Genomic DNA, 18004 nt, shown 5'->3' with positions numbered 1-18004 from the left:
CATCTTTGAAAACATCAAAGGAAAAACCAAAGAAATTATTTCCAACTGGATCCTTTAAAAAGTAAATGAACTCTATCCAGAATGAGCAAGATGAAAAAACTTAATTGTCCCAGTTAAAACTATGAGCTGTAGAGTTATTCAAATAAGCAAGATTCGGTAAACAAATTCCAAAATTCCATGCACCCTACCCTAGATCTCAAAATGTTCTCATTTAAAATATTATGATCAAGAAAAGCGACATGCTATCATTTTGACAGTCTTCATTTATCTAATGAACAGTGTGTAATTAATATTTCATATAACCAAGTAGGTATGCTAGATTCTTAATGGATTGTATTGATTAAAAAAGAAAGTTCAATTCGAATGTTCCTGTAAGGGAAAACAGAATGATTTGTTATCTCACAGGGAACAAACCGTGAATTCAGGTGCTCGTGGCCACAAACCTAAGGAGTGCAACAAGACTGGTTTTGATCATTTACACACAACACGTAAACAGACTACACTGAAGTAAAGAAGATGCCCAGAGCAACCCGAACGAACACTGACCGCCATGGCTGGGACAGAGAAGAGACTCCTGGGTCATGGACTTAAGAGGGGATGTGGACTCTGGCTGTCCCTGGTGGCTTGAGGTTCCTTCACTGTTAAAGAGATGAGGAAGTTTCCACAGGGATCCCCTTGCCTTGTGACCGACTGCAGGTGTTTAGGTGATGGGTGCTGTGTGTGTTCCTTTTGTGAAACAGACAATACCGTTTAAACCCCGATCCTGCCCTTTGGAACCCGGTGTTCCCATCAACGCGGACGCCCTGTCCTGCTCCTGGCTGCAGGCACTTCCACACAGAGTGGAACGCTGTCAGGAACATGTAGGAAGCAGAGAAACGCTGCAGATGGAAACCTAACTCCCAAGTGGCGTTCACGTGTTATCTCAGAGAACAGTATGTAGACTAAGGACAGTGACCAGGCCAAGGATTAAAACGACAGGCAATGACTAGTACAATCTGATTAGAGGGGTTCCAATCTTAAAGAGAAAAAAATTGATTGCCCATGGTTTCTTTTCTTCACATAACCAACCAGTGATACATGCCCATCACAAAGAAACAGTGTCAGAGACTGGTGAGTTCCCAAGCAAGTCTGTCTCCCTGGAACTGGTGCGTCGAGGGAGGCAGATGGGACGTGCGGACCAGAAAGGAGACAGAGTTGGAGCTTGCGGGGCGGCGACTACCCTCTGCCACCATCTAGAACATGGTTGAAATGGCAGCCAGTATCTTAGAATCGAATGAAACAACTACATAAGACCATTTTCTACGTGAGGATCAATGACAACTGTTTCTTTTTTTAAACTTGTAAACCTTCCCAGCTTGAATGCCCTAAAGAAAATGGCAGTTATAATGCACATTTTACAGATGGAAAAGTCAAAGATGTAATAAATAACCTGCCTGAGGAATTGGGTGTTCCAAATAACCAAGACCGTGTTTCAGACAAGTGTGCAGCTGCCATTAGCTTCATATACAAAGCATATTCTCAGTTCATAAATAATGCTTTTCCATTTTAGAATTGAAATCCTCCTCCAGCAACACGAAGAACAAACTCTAGAGGGTATTTGAAATACTGTAGAAGTCGACATCGGTGAGCCGTTGTTTATAAAACAAAAAACAGCAATAGCCCAAAACTTCTAAATAGGCAACTGTAACCAGGCTTATGCACAAAGGGTTTAGGTATATTTACTTCCTCCAGAATTTTTGCCTCTTCAATTACGAAGTCTCTTCCTAAATAATCAAAATGTTACTTGGCCCCAAGGACCACAGGGAATAAAATGTCACCACTGCGGCTGCTGAATTTCCTGCTCACAGCCTCTCAAATTAAAAAAGGAGGAAGAAAGGCCCAATACAAATGCAGAATTTAATTAGTAAAAGCCCAAACCCTTGCCTGAAGCCCTGTTCTTCCTGTAATATGGCATTCTTTTCTTCTTGTGTAAACTTTTCATTATGAAGGAGACATCTTTATAATACAATAACTCTACTTATAATGCAACTGCTGGTAACGTAACTCCTGCATTAGAAAAGGCAGCATGTCCAAGTAATGTTGTTTTAATACAATTTGTGTTCAGCAGAAACCAAGTCAACTTGGTCATTTAGAATCTGATCAATGTGAATTAGTGTCTTACTGAGATAAACCATTTGATCATTTAGAAACTGATCAATGAGAATCAGAGATAAAACATTTATCATGTACATTTGGTATATCACAGCCATTCACGCAGCACGAAACTAGGTTATAAGTAGACATCAGTGAGTGTTAGAGCTGATATGCGGGGCACCTGTCGGCTGCAGCTACGACGGCATGAACAGCCCCGTATCATTTTAGTCCTTTTGATAAGGCCAGATGCTCAGCAGGCAACAGAGTCACCGGGCAACTGCAGGGGCCCGACTCTGGAGAAACTGGAGAGAGAAGCATGGCAAGCCCGCAAGGCCCAAACTGTTGACGTAAGTTTTAATTAAGAGTTTAGGCATAAAGGTAAGTAACATAAATTCACTTGACTAAACTTCTAGAAGAGTTTTAAGACTATTAATCAGAGTAAACTCTGTTCCTGAAGCACAATTAGTTCTATTAATCTAATATTTCCAAACTGAAGCCACACTGACATTCAGGCACACTGGCTTATGCATCTAATAGAATTATAAATTTGCCAGTCAAGAGCTTATTTAATTATTTTACAGCCAATTGAGCAGGATCTTTAAAGGCCATTGCTTAAAACTGCCCATGGCCCACAAGTGTGATTACAGAGAACGTGAGAAACACCTGCTGACTCTGCTGGAGTGTCGTCCTCAGCGTCGCTGACTTACTCCTAGTACAGCTGGTCCTCAAATACTGTCACTTTCCCACCGTCTTTTTGTTAAAGCAATGAGGGGGGAAAACTGAGTCCCGCTCACAGCCACTGTCTGTGTGGCGCTTCCCCCCTTGTCTGCGTGGGTTTTCTCCCGGGACTCCGGATTCCTCCCACGTCCCTGAGATGCGCACCTGAGGTTGTGTCTAAACTGCCCCGGTCTGAATGGCTGGGGTGGGGTAGGCTGGGGCAGTGGGCACCGGGGCCTGGAAGGGCCTCCTGTTCAGGGCGGGTCCAAGTCTGCTCCCTGAGCTGCCAGGGCGAGCTCTGGACACCCGCAGCCCTGAACTGGGGCCGGCAAGTTGGAAAATCATTGTTTTACCTGTGTTTATTCATCTTTCTTAAATGGATAGGTCGCATTTATTTCATACGTTTACTACTAGAAGTATTTTGGGTCTTTATTTAGAAGGTTGTTTTGGTTTTAGTTTGGAAGTTTGGTGATCAAAAATATGCCACAGAGCTCTCGTTTTTATCAGTTAGCCTGGGGTCGAGTCGGTTCTGTTATGCGATGTTTCACTTGAAGTCCAAGTTTACAAAACTTGGTATCAAAGTGTTAAGTGAGGAGTTCCTGTATGGCTCTTAAGACCACATACCCCAAAGAGAAACAAAACAGTGTTGCCAAAGTGAAACCCTAAGCAAACCAGGAATTTTAAAGTTAAAGGATTTTACATAGAGGAAGACTTTTGACTATATAGTGATATTTACAAAATCCATTTTGTCTCTAAGAGTTTTGCATAGCATTCCTCGGATATTCTAAAAACCTACTGTTCTCCCACAGGGTAACTAATCCTTTAAGACACTGTGAGGACAACCTAGAGCCCCCATTTTTAAGTAAGGTTTCAACCACTTCCATTAAGCACGAGGTGAAAGCCCCTCTATACCCCAGCCCACAGAGGAGAACTACCGACACGCCACGGGCAGTTTCCCAGAACGATGCTCCTTTACGCACACTTCATCTTCCGACAAAATGGAGGCCCAATAGAAAAGTTCTACCTATCACGAGAGCATAGCAACAGGGCCCCCGACACAGTTGGAATCTGTGTCACTTAACACACACACACACATCTTTTCTTCCTCTATGGAAGGCAGAAGCTGCCCACTTCATTATTGAAAGCACAGCACAGCAATGAAGCATCAGTTATTTTTAAAATGCTCTACATTCCATTTTCTTCACAAGGTTTATGCTGTCTTTAAAATATTCCACATTTCTCTGATATTTACTGTACATTCACTGCATATTTGTTTTTATAATTTTGAAAAATTGCATGCTATATACAGAGGACTCTGGAAACAGCACTGCCGTTCTGCAGGTGTGGCCGATACGGGCTCTCGTCCACCCAAAGAGATCCCATTCGGAGGCTGACCAAGAGCCAGGGCCCCTGGCACTCCGTCCCTGTCACTCCGAAACACCCCTCCTGTCTCCCACGCGTTATACGCCGTCTCCTGACTGGACCGGGAGCTTCCTGAGAGTGAGAACTCTTGATTTGGTGGGGGGGGGGGAGGGGGAGGGGTGGCGAGGAAGAGGTCAACACCATCTAGATTTTGTTTGGAAACAAATACAGAAATTACTTTTATGGTGCAAGGTTTCTTCATAACTTGAGCTAGACACAAAATATTATAACAATAAATACATATTACAATGTATATATTGTAAACAATACATATGTATTTTATTGTAAACAATGTAAACAATAATTATACATTATATGATAAAATAATCAAATCTGATTTTTATTGAGTATTTACCTTGTGCAAGACCTGTGCTAAGCACTATCAACCTAACATTATTTAGTATGACAACTTATTTAATTAATTACCTATACGGTGGAAAATAAGGGCTAACACATAACATCATTTTCAGTAAGCTACACTATAACCTGACACTTCACCGTGTGACTAGGACCCAGCACCGTAAGTTGCCCTACTTCACGGATAGTAACACAGGGTGGTAAAGGTGATAGGAAGTGCCAACAGTGATTGTTTAGCTGGACTGGGAAAAGAAAAGCCTATCTGTTAAATAAAAACTGGACGTAAAAAAAATCTTGGTTCGCTCAGTGACTTGAGTTTTAGTTAAAATTTTAAAGCTATTGTGAGGAAAGAGTTCTTGCAGGCAAATAAACAGCACAATTCTTTATCTCCAAATTGTTTAATTCCCACCGGGGAAATGAGATACTTATTAGGGGTGCAATGATTCCATCACAGTAGACCTAACTTTGTATTTTTAAAAAGTTCCATTTTAAAGTCCCGCCTTCCCCGCACTCTCCTCCAATCAACTCTGGGCTCTGTGCTGGGAAGGCCCCGCCCCTCTCCTCCCTTCCTAGCAGCACCGTCAGAGCCAGCAGAGGGCAAGGCGCAAGGGAGCTCTAAGGATGAATGAGGTATCGATAGGGTAGAAAAAAATCCCATTAAATCTCAAGTGTTTTAACGGTTTACTGCCAAAACCATAAACTCAGGGCCTGAAGTGTGAGCTACTATTTAAGCATTGCTGAAACAGTCCGGTCAGCTCTCGTGGCGGCAGGATGCATCGTGTGACCACACACGGCCTCACAGGCTTGCTTCCTTTTCACGGGGATTCTGGGCGACCCCGTTTCAGGCGCATGATATACCCCTACAACCGCAATTTAAAAAGCTTACATTCATGCAACCAAGATACACCCCCATGAGTCCCTCTGTTAGAAAAAACTAACCAAACTCCATGTCCTCCAGAGCTTGCTGCCCAGAGGGGCTGCAGTCGGCAGCTGACACGCAACGGGAAGGCCAGGGCGTGCTGCCTTGCAGAAGATGGAAGTTGCCCTGATTATCTGAGATGGTCAAACTTCTAAGGAAAAATGAAGTTCCACTGAGGAGTCTCTGTGCCTTCAAGAGGGTAAAAGCCCTGGCCAGGTCCCACACATCAAAAGGCTGCAGGTTCAAACCCCAGTCGGGGTACGTATGGAAAGCAACCGATTGATGTCTTTCTCCCTCTCTCTCAAATCAATAAACATATCCTAGGGTGAGAATTAAAAAAAAAGAGGGTAAAAATGTCTCTTACAGACAAAGCACTATCACTTCCTAGGAGTGAAGCTAATGAATTCAGGGAAAATCAAAATACAATATTCTAGGAAGCTCAGCCTAGCAGGTAGCAGCTGAAAAAAAATTATGTAATGAAAGCTACTCTGACAAACTAACTCCTAGAAGTCTTGCAGTGTGTAAAAGCAGGGTTTTTGTTTGTCTCAGAGTCAGCCAAACTGCGAAGTCTGAGGGCAGGGACCCCAAGACTGTCCTTACTTCTGACATCAAGGTGTTCCCCAAACCCTGATGATTCACTAAAAGAATCCACAGATCTCACAGAAAGCCACTAAACTCACAGTGATGACTTATTATGAAAAATGATACAGAAAATCAACCAAGGGAAGATACACACAGGACGGAGTCTGGGAGGGTTCCCAGTGCAGTTTCCACTGTCCACAGGACGTGCTATCCTGGAATCACCAATGTGTGACAACAGGCACGGAGCACCATCGACCAGAGCAACTCACCTAACCTTCCACGTCCAGAGTTCCATTCGGGCCTCTTCACACGGGCTTGCTCAACTGACGGCCCACGTGGTTGAATTCAGTCTCCCGCACAAACTCCCCAGAGGCTGGGCTGGCCCAAGATGGCTCAGGGGGCCCATGGTGACTAACAGGACACTTTTATCACCTGGGAAAGTCCAGGGTTTTCCAGGTTACCTCCCAGGAGCTGGGTCAAAGACCTTTCTGTGGGAAAGGCTAAACTTCTCTGCCACACCAGATGAGGGTAGGATGCAACAAAGACTACCTTACAGAGGTCACGGAGACCATGCTGAGTCTAAGCTGCAGGTCCATGCTGTCTGGGCAAAGGTAAGTCGCAGGACGCGATTTCTATGAGCCTCTCATTCCCGGCAGGCCGGCCCAGGCTCAATGACATGGCAGCAGGGCAGGGCTTCCAAGGGCAGACTCTTCTCACTGAAAGCCAGACTCACCTCTGTCTATGAATCCGGCTCCCAAAAATCTGTTCAACTCTCCTTCGCCCTTTCCTTCCAGGCGTTAAGGGCTGAACTGTGTCCCTCTGCCCCTCATTCATATCTTGAAGTCCTGATGCACGGTACTTCAGAAAGTGTATTTGGATGAAGGTAATTATGTTAAAAGGCAGTCAACAGAAGGGTTCTGATCAGGTGTGCTTTGTAAGAGGGAGATTAGGAGATGTGCAGAGAGGGACGAGCATGTGAACACGGAGGAAACGACCACCCGTATGCCAAAGAGAAAAGCCTCAGAAGAAGCCAACCCCGCCGACACCCTGATCCTGAAATTCCACCCTCCAGAACAGTGAGACAGTAAACTCCGCTGTCTAAGCCACGCAGCCCGTGGTTCTCCGTACCAATCAGCCCCTACTTCACATCTAATCTTTCAATGACTCTTTCGCACCCGCCTCTCTCCTCCCTGCCCTCACTTACAGGACCTGTCACCCAGCGCTTCCGGTTCTTGTTTCTCAAGCCTCCAGTCGAACCTCGCATCCACCGTCAGACTGGTATTCCCGAAGGAGCGCAGGCATCAGGGCACTCACCCGGTCAAACACCTTCCAAACACTTCCTGCTAGTGAAGACCAGCTTCCTAGCCCAATGACTCCGCTGACCCTTCCAACTTTACCTTGCACTGGTCTCTCTGAGACAAACCGCCCATCTTCACTAACTTGTCAACTCCTCCTTTCCACCAACACTCTCTAGGCTTCAACTAAAATACCATCGTTATGACGGCTTCACAGGTCATTCTAGTCAGAAATGATTTCCTTTGATTTCAAATTCTAGTTATTTTTATAGCTATCATCATACACTGAAGAAACACCCATAATGTTAAGTCAAAGGTTTTCATAGTATTGAGACAAAAAGCTTACAAAATGTTGTTTTATCATTAGGGGAAAAGACAAGAATCATAAAAATACACACATCGTGTACCTTCTGAAATGAAGTCCACATCCAATTCTACACCTAAATTCTTAAGACAGCGCAGTAACCCTTTAGGAGTGAAATGCACCCCATTCTTAGAAGGTCACTCCCTCCTGCTCTAAAACAGGGATTCTCTAACGAAAACTGGAGGATTTATCTGAGGTTTAAATGTACTTCAAACCATCTTTAAACAAACATTTTTAATCAGTGTTACAGCAACACCGATATCCGTCACCACAGAAACTGCACCGCAGCAGAAGGCAATAACGTTCCACCTTAGGGATTAATCACTTATCAGACGCTCATAAACATGCGGGGGGGGGGGGNCTTCCAACTTTACCTTGCACTGGTCTCTCTGAGACAAACCGCCCATCTTCACTAACTTGTCAACTCCTCCTTTCCACCAACACTCTCTAGGCTTCAACTAAAATACCATCGTTATGACGGCTTCACAGGTCATTCTAGTCAGAAATGATTTCCTTTGATTTCAAATTCTAGTTATTTTTATAGCTATCATCATACACTGAAGAAACACCCATAATGTTAAGTCAAAGGTTTTCATAGTATTGAGACAAAAAGCTTACAAAATGTTGTTTTATCATTAGGGGAAAAGACAAGAATCATAAAAATACACACATCGTGTACCTTCTGAAATGAAGTCCACATCCAATTCTACACCTAAATTCTTAAGACAGCACAGTAACCCTTTAGGAGTGAAATGCACCCCATTCTTAGAAGGTCACTCCCTCCTGCTCCAAAACAGGGATTCTCTAATGAAAACTGGAGGATTTATCTGAGGTTTAAATGTACTTCAAACCATCTTTAAACAAACATTTTTAATCAGTGTTACAACAACACCGATATCCGTCACCACAGAAACTGCACCGCAGCAGAAGGCAATAACGTTCCACCTTAGGGATTAATCACTTATCAGACGCTCATAAACATGCGAGGAGGGGGGGGGGCAGAGCCCAAGCTACCAAGTACCATATTTTTTGGACTATAAGACGAACTCTCACCCACCACCCCCCAATTTGGGAGAAATAATGGTTGTTAATGCTGCTGCTGAGTTCTGTTTATATTTACACTGGTGAAATATTATATTATTTATGTTATTAAATATTTTACCACATTTTTTTGCTTCAATTTTTTCCTTATTTTCCTCCTTTAAAACCTGGGTGCATCTTATGGTTCGAAAAATACAATACTCTTTCACCTGAACCTGTCACACCACTGGTTTTCTTCTGCTCTGCTAATCTGCACACACGCTACCAACAGGAGTTACACAGCAGAACTATTTACAAAGACTTCTGAACCATGACTTCTTACCTTGTGTGCGAACTGGTGGCCCAGGGAAGGCACAGGGCTGTGTGTGGGTCACAGACGCTGCGGGCCACCAATCACGCAACACTAACTTAAATGTTCCAAGGGTTAATATAGGCCTCGATTTAACACCACCTTCATAATCAAGGGTGAGTTAAAGTCTGCGATTTAAATGCCATCAAGGTACATGTGAAGAAATGAAAACAGCCTGAGCATGAGAAAAGAGGACACCCCAATTTAGACATGCGCATCATTTTATCATACAAAAGTGAACAGTTCTAAGTTTCTAGTAATAAAGTTGCCAATTTAATATCTCCTTCATAAACAAGGGTATCCTATCTTATATATTAGTCCAAACAAAAATTCTATTATTATTGCTTTCTATTTTCCCTTTGTTCATGAAACTGAGGTGTGACAAGCGTTCCCCAAATGCCTTTACCGTGCATGTGAATTCCACTGTAGCAGATAACATGCATTCTTCTCAGCCACGAAAACCCATTACCCAGTGCTCCAGAGAGCCATACACCACACTCTCTCCTGTTCGAAAAGCAATAAAGCTGCATTTTCATCTTGTCAAGAAGAGTAATTAGAATACTATTAGAAACTTACTTGAACTTTGCTTCCACCTCTTCAGCAGCTTTCTGATATTGTTCAGTGGTGACTTTGTAGAACTCTGAGCTCTGTGGATAAAGATCGACAGCAGAGTTTTCACTTTGCAAGAGGACAAATGTGTGCAAGACGGACAACGACAAAAAACATACAAGCTCTTATTTCAGCCACTCAAGCAGTAGGACAAAGATTTCTTGCCCAAGTATAATGGATTCTTGTAAAAATACATGTAAAAAGTATCTAGTTGTCGGTATACAGGTTGAAATTACAAAGCAAACTTTCACAGTTATAATCCATCATTCTTTCAAAGTTCCGATAAATTCTTTGCATGTTGTTGGAGGATTAGTTAGATCTCCCTGATTTGAAATCAATCCCTGTAAGATCAAAAGATGCTTGAGATCGAATAATGAAATTCACACACATCACATTTGCCTATTATTGCAGTGTTCCACCTAGGATATTAAAGGATTATTTCTTTTCACACTGTATTTTATCTTCCAGATGGATTCTTCATGGACTAGAATGTGTTCCATCACCTGCATGTGACCATAAGGGCATCAAATTTACAACAAATTGATCAGTAAGAACAAAGGTGTGGAGTTACATAATTTTTATACCAAAAAAAAAAAAAGGTTTCACTACTACACGAATAAACACATAAGCAATATAAATTAAGTTGTAATAGCCAAGTAACGTCTTTCCTGGGTCAGCAAAATAAAAAATTATCCATTCTGGCTGGCTACTTTGAAACCTGTCTGCAGGGGCTGGCCTCAGTGACCCCATGAGCCTTCAGGCACAATGATATCTTGCAAAATGCATCACAGTACAAAGAGCACAATGCGGCGGTCTATTGTGCACCTTTACTCTCTAATCACTCAGGTTCCACATGCATGACTGGGGGTAGTTTATTTTTTCATAAATCATCGTTGGTTGGTGAGAAAATGAAAATGAAATCCTCTTCACACCAGTGACCCCTTCACATTTGACAATCCGGGCTGGCCGATGACAGTCACATCCAGGTCTGCTGGATGCAGATAAAATCAATAGGTATGTGATTAGACAGCCGACTCAGGGTGGCTGGAGAATGGACAGGTCACCATTTGAGATGATGAATGGCTCTCTATCAACCAGCAGTCCCCTCCGCTGCTAACATTTACTATAATCTTATTTGGCTGCGATTTATCTTTCTTGCACCTGATCAATAAAGATGAACAGAACAGTTGTAAGGATCGATTGCAATTTTTTATCATTTTCCAGCACAAAGGTGCATTTCTGACATGAAGACAATATTCTGAGTGTACTACTTGTGCATTTTTTAAAATTGCAATTTGCGCGCTCAGCCGCACTAGTCTATTGAGAGGTTTAATTCATCTGCAGGTCTCGAGCCATCAAAAAGCCGTCTGTCTTCTCAGATATTCTAACTTTAGACTGTGCCACATCTTCCATCAGTTCCACTTGGAAATCTGTCTTTCCTTCGAAACACCAGTCACACATGCTCTGTTGCCATGTTTGGCTTAAAGCCGTTCTCTGAACCCTTCTGACAAAAAGGGCAGTAAAAAAGCACTTACTAATCACCACGAACACCGGAAACACCTCATATTACTATGATGAACTGTCAAGTGAATATATGTTACTGAATTATCTATTAAAATGCTGGCAAAGCCATAACGTCTTGATTAATACTTTCCATTATTTCAAGCACCGAAACAGTACTGTCTGGACAAAGCCGGCACCAGGTTGAAAGATGCGGTTTCTGGTTCTGTTCTGTGACCTTTTAGCAGGTCCTCCGACCTCCCCCACTTCCCTTCCAGCATCCCTCGCCTCTGAAACAGGGATGACACTAGGCCTGCTTATGTCCGTAGCTGAGGCAGAAATCAGTTTGATAGGCCGGAAACCTGCGACCTCTAGGACGTGTTTTTGCAGAGTAGATCAACGTCAAAATAAAATAATTTTAAGGGAAAAGGAGTAGTTTGGGCAATTCCATTCCAGATACAAATTCAAAATGATCAAAAAAAATATTAAGCTTTCTAACAAGAACAATGAACAAAGGGAAGCGTTATCCCACGACATTAATCGACTTCCGCTCCCCTCTGCCTGGTAACGCCAAATGCAGGTGAAAGTGTTCCTGACTCTGCCAAACTTCCCCTTTAATGTTACATGCAAAACACTCGCCCCTGCACTGCCTACACACCTAGCATGTAATTTCTCAATTTAAAGTTTTTGTCCCTATTTATATTCCATATTTCCACCTCAGTGGCCAGTTGCCCACCATGCATAAATCTGTCCAACAAAGAAAAGTCCCCAGGAAGCAACACCATGTAACTAACAGAATAAACATAAATATGCTGAAGTCCTCTCTATAGACAAAGTATAATTCATTTAAGTATTTACTTATTTATTCAATGAAAACAAATCCTTATTATCCCAATAATGTTCATCTTAGGGAATTAGATCCTCATGGAGCTTTCCATCTGATATAAGAGAAAAGAGAAATAATTATAATGAAAGACTTAACTTAAAAGCTGTGCTACTGGAGTTCAGGAATGCAGATCTCTTGGTCTCAGGAAATATTTTTTAAAATGAACAGCCATTAAACACACACATATTCTGTTTCTCTCTGCTTGCAAGGCACAGAATAGAAATTCTGGGTGTTCATACAGTGACACAATATACTGTGGTGAAAAAGATAAAATTAGACAAAAAGTTGTAGGTATGATATAGAAGGGGGCAATCCAGGTCAAGTTTGGAAAAATTCCAACAATGACCTCCAAATGGTGGCGGTCTGGTGGCGGAGGTGGAAGGGGACAGGAGGGACGTGTGACCTCCAAAGGGAGCACAGTGGGCTTCACTGCGTTGTTCTGTTTCTTAAATGGCTTGTTCTTAAAATGAGACGGACACAGGCAGTAGTTACATTCATTACAAATATCCTATAGTACATCCAAAAGCTGTATTCTGATCTCCTTTCTCCCCAAAGAATCCAATTAACAACAAATGACTTAGTGCAGCTAGAATACAAAAGTGTGTGTGTGTTGTGGGGATACTTACTGAAGATGTCAGTCAAGCTGAGGTTTTACGTATAGTTTTAAATGCTAAGCTCTTGCAGAATGTCCACCCATTTCTAAGGAAAAGTGCTTTTTCTTCAACTTTGTATTGTTAAATAATGTTAGGTTTGCAGAAAAGGGGCAAACACAGCAGGTTCCTGTACACCCTGCACCCCCGCTCACGTCACCATCTTAATGACCATACGGTTGCCAGAGGTAGTAAGGCAGCAAACGACAAACGGTGTTTCTCTAAAACGGACCCAGGATTGCCTGCAAACTCTGGTGTCACACAGGGTGCCCGAAGCTGCGGCGCCCCTGCCCAGAACAGGCACCAGAAGGCAATAGAAATGACCTGATTTTCAGAAAGACCGTTTTTGTTATCTGATGTCTTGAGGTGGTAACAGGCTATATTTGCTGCTGGTCTTATTAACTATAAATGACTGTTACGTTAGTGTCATCATTATAACTAAGTGTGTTNATGACCATACGGTTGCCAGAGGTAGTAAGGCAGCAAACGACAAACGGTGTTTCTCTAAAATGGACCCAGGATTGCCTGCAAACTCTGGTGTCACACAGGGTGCCCGAAGCTGCGGCGCCCCTGCCCAGAACAGGCACCAGAAGGCAATAGAAATGACCTGATTTTCAGAAAGACCGTTTTTGTCATCTGATGTCTTGAGGTGGTAACAGGCTGTATTTGCTGCTGGTCTTATTAACTATAAATGACTGTTACATTAGTGTCATCATTATAACTAAGTGTGTTGGCATTTGGTCAGCCCTGCAGTTTGCAGTGGTACATATTCACATCGATTACTATATTTGATTATCTTTTAATAACCAAGTTTTAAGACCCATATGATCTATGCTTCAAATAAGTAATATTCACATTTCTATTTCCAAATAAGATGAAGATTATATGCAGGATCCAGCACAAATGACATCCCTTTTTAATTACAAAATCATAAGCGTGTAATTCTGTAACACAGTGTCACAGTAAAGCACACCATATGACATTTTAGGTGAAATGTTCCCATTAAAACTACAAACTCTTACAACCATATTATCACCCTACCAACCACACGCAAGCAGGTGTCACTTCTGCCAGGCCCTGCATATTCATGCATATAAATAAGGCCACACACAAAGCAATTATATGTATATGTATATTATCATCACGTGTACACAAACTTCCTATATATCCCCTTCAAACTTTCCTGATAACACTAACTAAGTACGCAAGGTGTGTGGGGTGTGAGACAAACCACCTGGTGGAATGACGTTAAAAAGAGGAAAAAAAAACCCAGTGGAGAAAGGTGCCCACGCCCTGACATGGCGTCTTCCGGTGAGTGGCCACGGCACTGTGTGCAGCGGTAGTGTTCCTAGGCCTGCCAGACCCTTCCCAATGTCAACTTCAGAACAGGTTCATTCACATTCATCCTGCAGTTCCCTGCTCCATCATCCTCAGGGAAAATACTGGACATGCCTGGCCTAGTGGTATGGATTTGTGACAGGGAAATGTTGTTTAAATCAAATATTAAAACATTAATTTATTACTTTTGCCTTTCAAACAAGTTTTTATTGTTTGATATAAGCATAAGACATAATGTCCACCAAGATTTTCTTTGAGAAGGTAGATTTTATAAATTCAAAGTACAGCGATAATATCCTTTGGATGTTTTAGCACTATCAAAAATCTGTTAAAAAGGTTTACCTCTTTCTATTTTTGGTAAAACGGGTTGCTAGGAAGTAAACCACTCCCACAATAGCAACATGACTCCTGATCTGGGAGATGTTCCTGTCACTGATATTAGGGGTCAAGGCATCATTGGAAATGACAGACATTTTCATTTTCTGTATTAAAACATCTTGCAATATAAGGCACTAGGGATCAGTTACTAAAAACACAAACTGAGTTGGGGAGACTGAGTGTTCCACTGTGCACAGTTTTTAAGATACTTCGATAACAGGTGAATATGTTGCCTGCAGTACATTGCACCGAGATGAGCGATTTTTAGCAGAAAGGTGTGGCCAAGAGCAGGGACTTCGGAGTCCAACTGCAGAAAAATGGCCCCGTCCTTGGGGAATGAAACATGTTAGTTCACCCCTGCAGCAGCCTCGCAGCTGTAGAAGGGGGAGAATAAGAATAATGGCCTCACAGGATTCTTTGGGGGGTAAAAAATGATAATCCATGCAAGGTTCTTGGAACAGTACCTGGGGTTATATATAGTAAAGTACTACAGGAATGCTACTTGTTTCTAAGAATTATTGAAGCAGGAAGAAAAGGCATATACCATTTGGTAATAATATATGTAAAAGGTATTGTAATAAAAATTTAAATCTCTGAAAAACAAAAATCTTTTTTTCCATGAAAGTACCGATTTTTCTTACATTGGCCATCTGTCCGTACTTTTTGGTTCCTCAAGATAAATGAGACATGTGAAGACAATGGCTGGGGAGTGTTGGAAATGTTAATGGCTATGAAAAAAAAATATATATATATATATATACAGGGTTGGGCAAAACATTTGTTGACATTTTTCTGCACAGTGGCTCTAGTAATGCTTAGTTGTCTTTACTTCATTCAAAATAGTTTTGTTAGACTGTATTGTGACAGCTGTCAGATCAGCGTGCATTTAAAAAAACTTATCAAAATTAGTGAATTTTTGTGCAGACATTTTAATATTAAAGATGGAAGAAGATACGCAACATTTTTGGTGTATTATGCTTTATTATTTCAAGAAAGGTAAAAACTCAACTGAAACACACAAATAAGGTGTGTGCAGTGTGTGGAGAAGGTGCTGTGACTGATCAAACGTGTCAGAAGTGGTTTGTGAAGTTTCCAGGTACTCTTGACACGATGGCCAAGTAATCCTTTGCTGTGGGCTGTCTTACGCATTGGAAGGTGTATAGCAGCACCCCTGGCCTCTACCCACTAGAAGCCAATAGTGGAGAATAGCTGACATACTCAAAACATCCAAATCAACCAAGTTATTGGTAAAATGAAAAAATGTGTCTTTTAAGGAAAAAATTCAATGGACTCCTTGGACAACCATAAATACAAATATAAATATAAATATAGATACAGACACAGATACAGTGACAATGCTAGCCCACATAAAAACCAAATCAATAATTTCGGACCTTATCATCAATGAAATCCAATTAACTCAATTAAATAGCAAAAGTACTTTAATGCCAGGACTATACATTGTAAATCTCCAAGACAGGAAATAACTGTTCATCATGATCCTCAAATGGGTTTTCTCCTGGAACCCTTTCATTATGAAGCATCTTGAGTGGACAAAAATCCCTTTAAATGGTCCATGAAAACACAATGAAGAAAAGTCCAACCACCATTTCAATCCTGAACTTCTTGACATGCAACTTTTCCTTTCTCTGAGCAACATTTTATGGGTTATTTTTAAAACTAATGTTTAAAAGGTAAGGAAAAGTAGAAACTGGCAATATTAAAAAATGATTCCAGAGATGAAAATGATTGATGGCATCGCTCCTTATGAAGTGCTAATAAAAAAGAACATGCTATTTCCCTTGAATGTTAAACGTCTGACATGAACTCCTTTAAGAAAATTGTCGCTGTGCCTCTTCCCAGTTCCCTTGGAGCCTGATGGACGACTGCAAACTGGCCACCACTCCTGACTCTTCTCTGCATTCGGGCCCCTCGGTGGCAGGACCTTGCGGCTTCCCTCATCATGGAAGGGCGGAATCTTGCCCCACCCCTTAACCCGGGCTGGGCGTGTGGACTTGCTCTGGCCAACAGAATGTGACCATAACGATGGTGTGCCAGTTGCAAATACAAGCCTCTCTCCTGGAACCCCACTGGGTGCCAGGTCAGCAAGCTTCTGCTCAAGGAGAGACGACAAATCATCCTGGGCGAGGCCACCCGAGACCACAGAACTGCGCACTTGGCCGAGGGGGGACCAGAAGCGCCCCGTAGCTAGCAGCCCAAACTGGGGACCTGCAGCATCAAGAGGTAGAGACGGCGGCTGTTCCAAGCCACCGAACTTGCAGCACCTTGTTACACTGTAAAAGCTACCTGGTTCCCACGCCTTCTCCGAATTCTCACAGCACCCTGGACTTTCACCGAAGCATCTGCCACACCGTGCCAACAACGTGCAGGTATGTGGGGTCTCTCCCACGAGGCCACCGGACCCCTAAGGGCAAGGGTCTCACCCTGTTCGTCATTATATTCAGAACACTCAGTGACACCATTAATGCTAAGCTGTATTCCAACTTTTGTTTTTACTTAGAAGAGGATGGGACAGAGACGAGTCTAAAGCAATTGATACAAGAGAACACGAAGAAACTGAAACACTTCACTTATTACATGTCTCCTACAAATTGACGGGCACGTCAGTCTGCTCTGCTGCATCAAAAGGAAATGGGTGTCACTTCACACTGTGTTCAACAGCAGCAACAGTACAATGACACTTAAAGCTACAAAAAGCAGCTTAAACCAGAAAGAGGTTTATTTTTCTCACATAATAAGTAGTCTGGGTGTTGGAAACCCAGAGCTGATGCAGGTGCCAAGGATACCATCAAATAAATAGGCCCCTCTCTGTATTCCTTCTCAGCCATCCCGAGCATTTGGCTTTTATCCGCACGGTCTCAAGACAGCGGATGCAGCCCCATTTATCATGCCCCAGGTCCAAGGAAGGAGGAGGGGGAAGGGAAGCAGGGGGAGAGAAGCCTCTCCAGAGCTTTCCACTCACATCTCCTCGGCCCGAATTTTATGTCACACACAGCTCCAGCTGCAAAAGAGGTCGGGAAATTGACGATCTTTGTTTTCTCATTCTGGATCAAAGGAGGAGGACGGAGTTTGGGGTTGGTGTTTACTGGCCGACTTATCATACCTGCTGGGCTACTGCACTGAGTCTTGGGTCAAACAGTGTGACTGGTCTTGGATGCCAGTATTCTCGTATTTCTTTCCAACCCCCCGAAACTTGTCATTTAGGGTGTGGGGGATATACCCATCTGGTATTCTGCCATCCAAGACAAAAGTTTTTTGACGGTGAAGGAAGATAATGGGAACCAACAAGAGTGGGCATCCTTCCCAAGTTTCTCTGTGCTGGCTGTGGGTAAAGAGGCTTCCAAGTGTGCGACACAGGCCACCTTCCATCTGCAGAGAGTTTCCCTTTAAAAGCATGTTTCAAAATGCACATGCACAGACACACATTATCGCTAGACTGGAAA

General features: G+C 42.6%; 1 protein-coding gene across 3 annotated transcripts in view; it reads right to left on the bottom strand.

Annotated features, from left to right (window-relative positions):
- The window catches only part of CHCHD3 (coiled-coil-helix-coiled-coil-helix domain containing 3), a 268860-nt gene that overhangs the window by 51155 nt on the left and 199701 nt on the right, over nt 1–18004 (bottom strand). For all 3 annotated transcript variants that reach the window (XM_037049174.1, XM_037049175.1, XM_037049176.1), the window contains one exon: nt 9756–9826. In XM_037049174.1, coding sequence (XP_036905069.1) covers nt 9756–9826 — 71 coding nt within the window. The remainder of the gene's footprint in view (nt 1–9755; nt 9827–18004) is intronic.

Source organism: Sturnira hondurensis, unplaced genomic scaffold (assembly GCF_014824575.4).
Source record: "Sturnira hondurensis isolate 20B ecotype Veracruz unplaced genomic scaffold, ASM1482457v3 Scaffold0006437, whole genome shotgun sequence".
Classification (NCBI taxonomy): Eukaryota; Metazoa; Chordata; class Mammalia; order Chiroptera; family Phyllostomidae; genus Sturnira; species Sturnira hondurensis.
The sequence above is the reverse complement of the archived record's forward strand: the minus strand, read 5'-3'. Positions and strand labels throughout refer to the sequence as shown.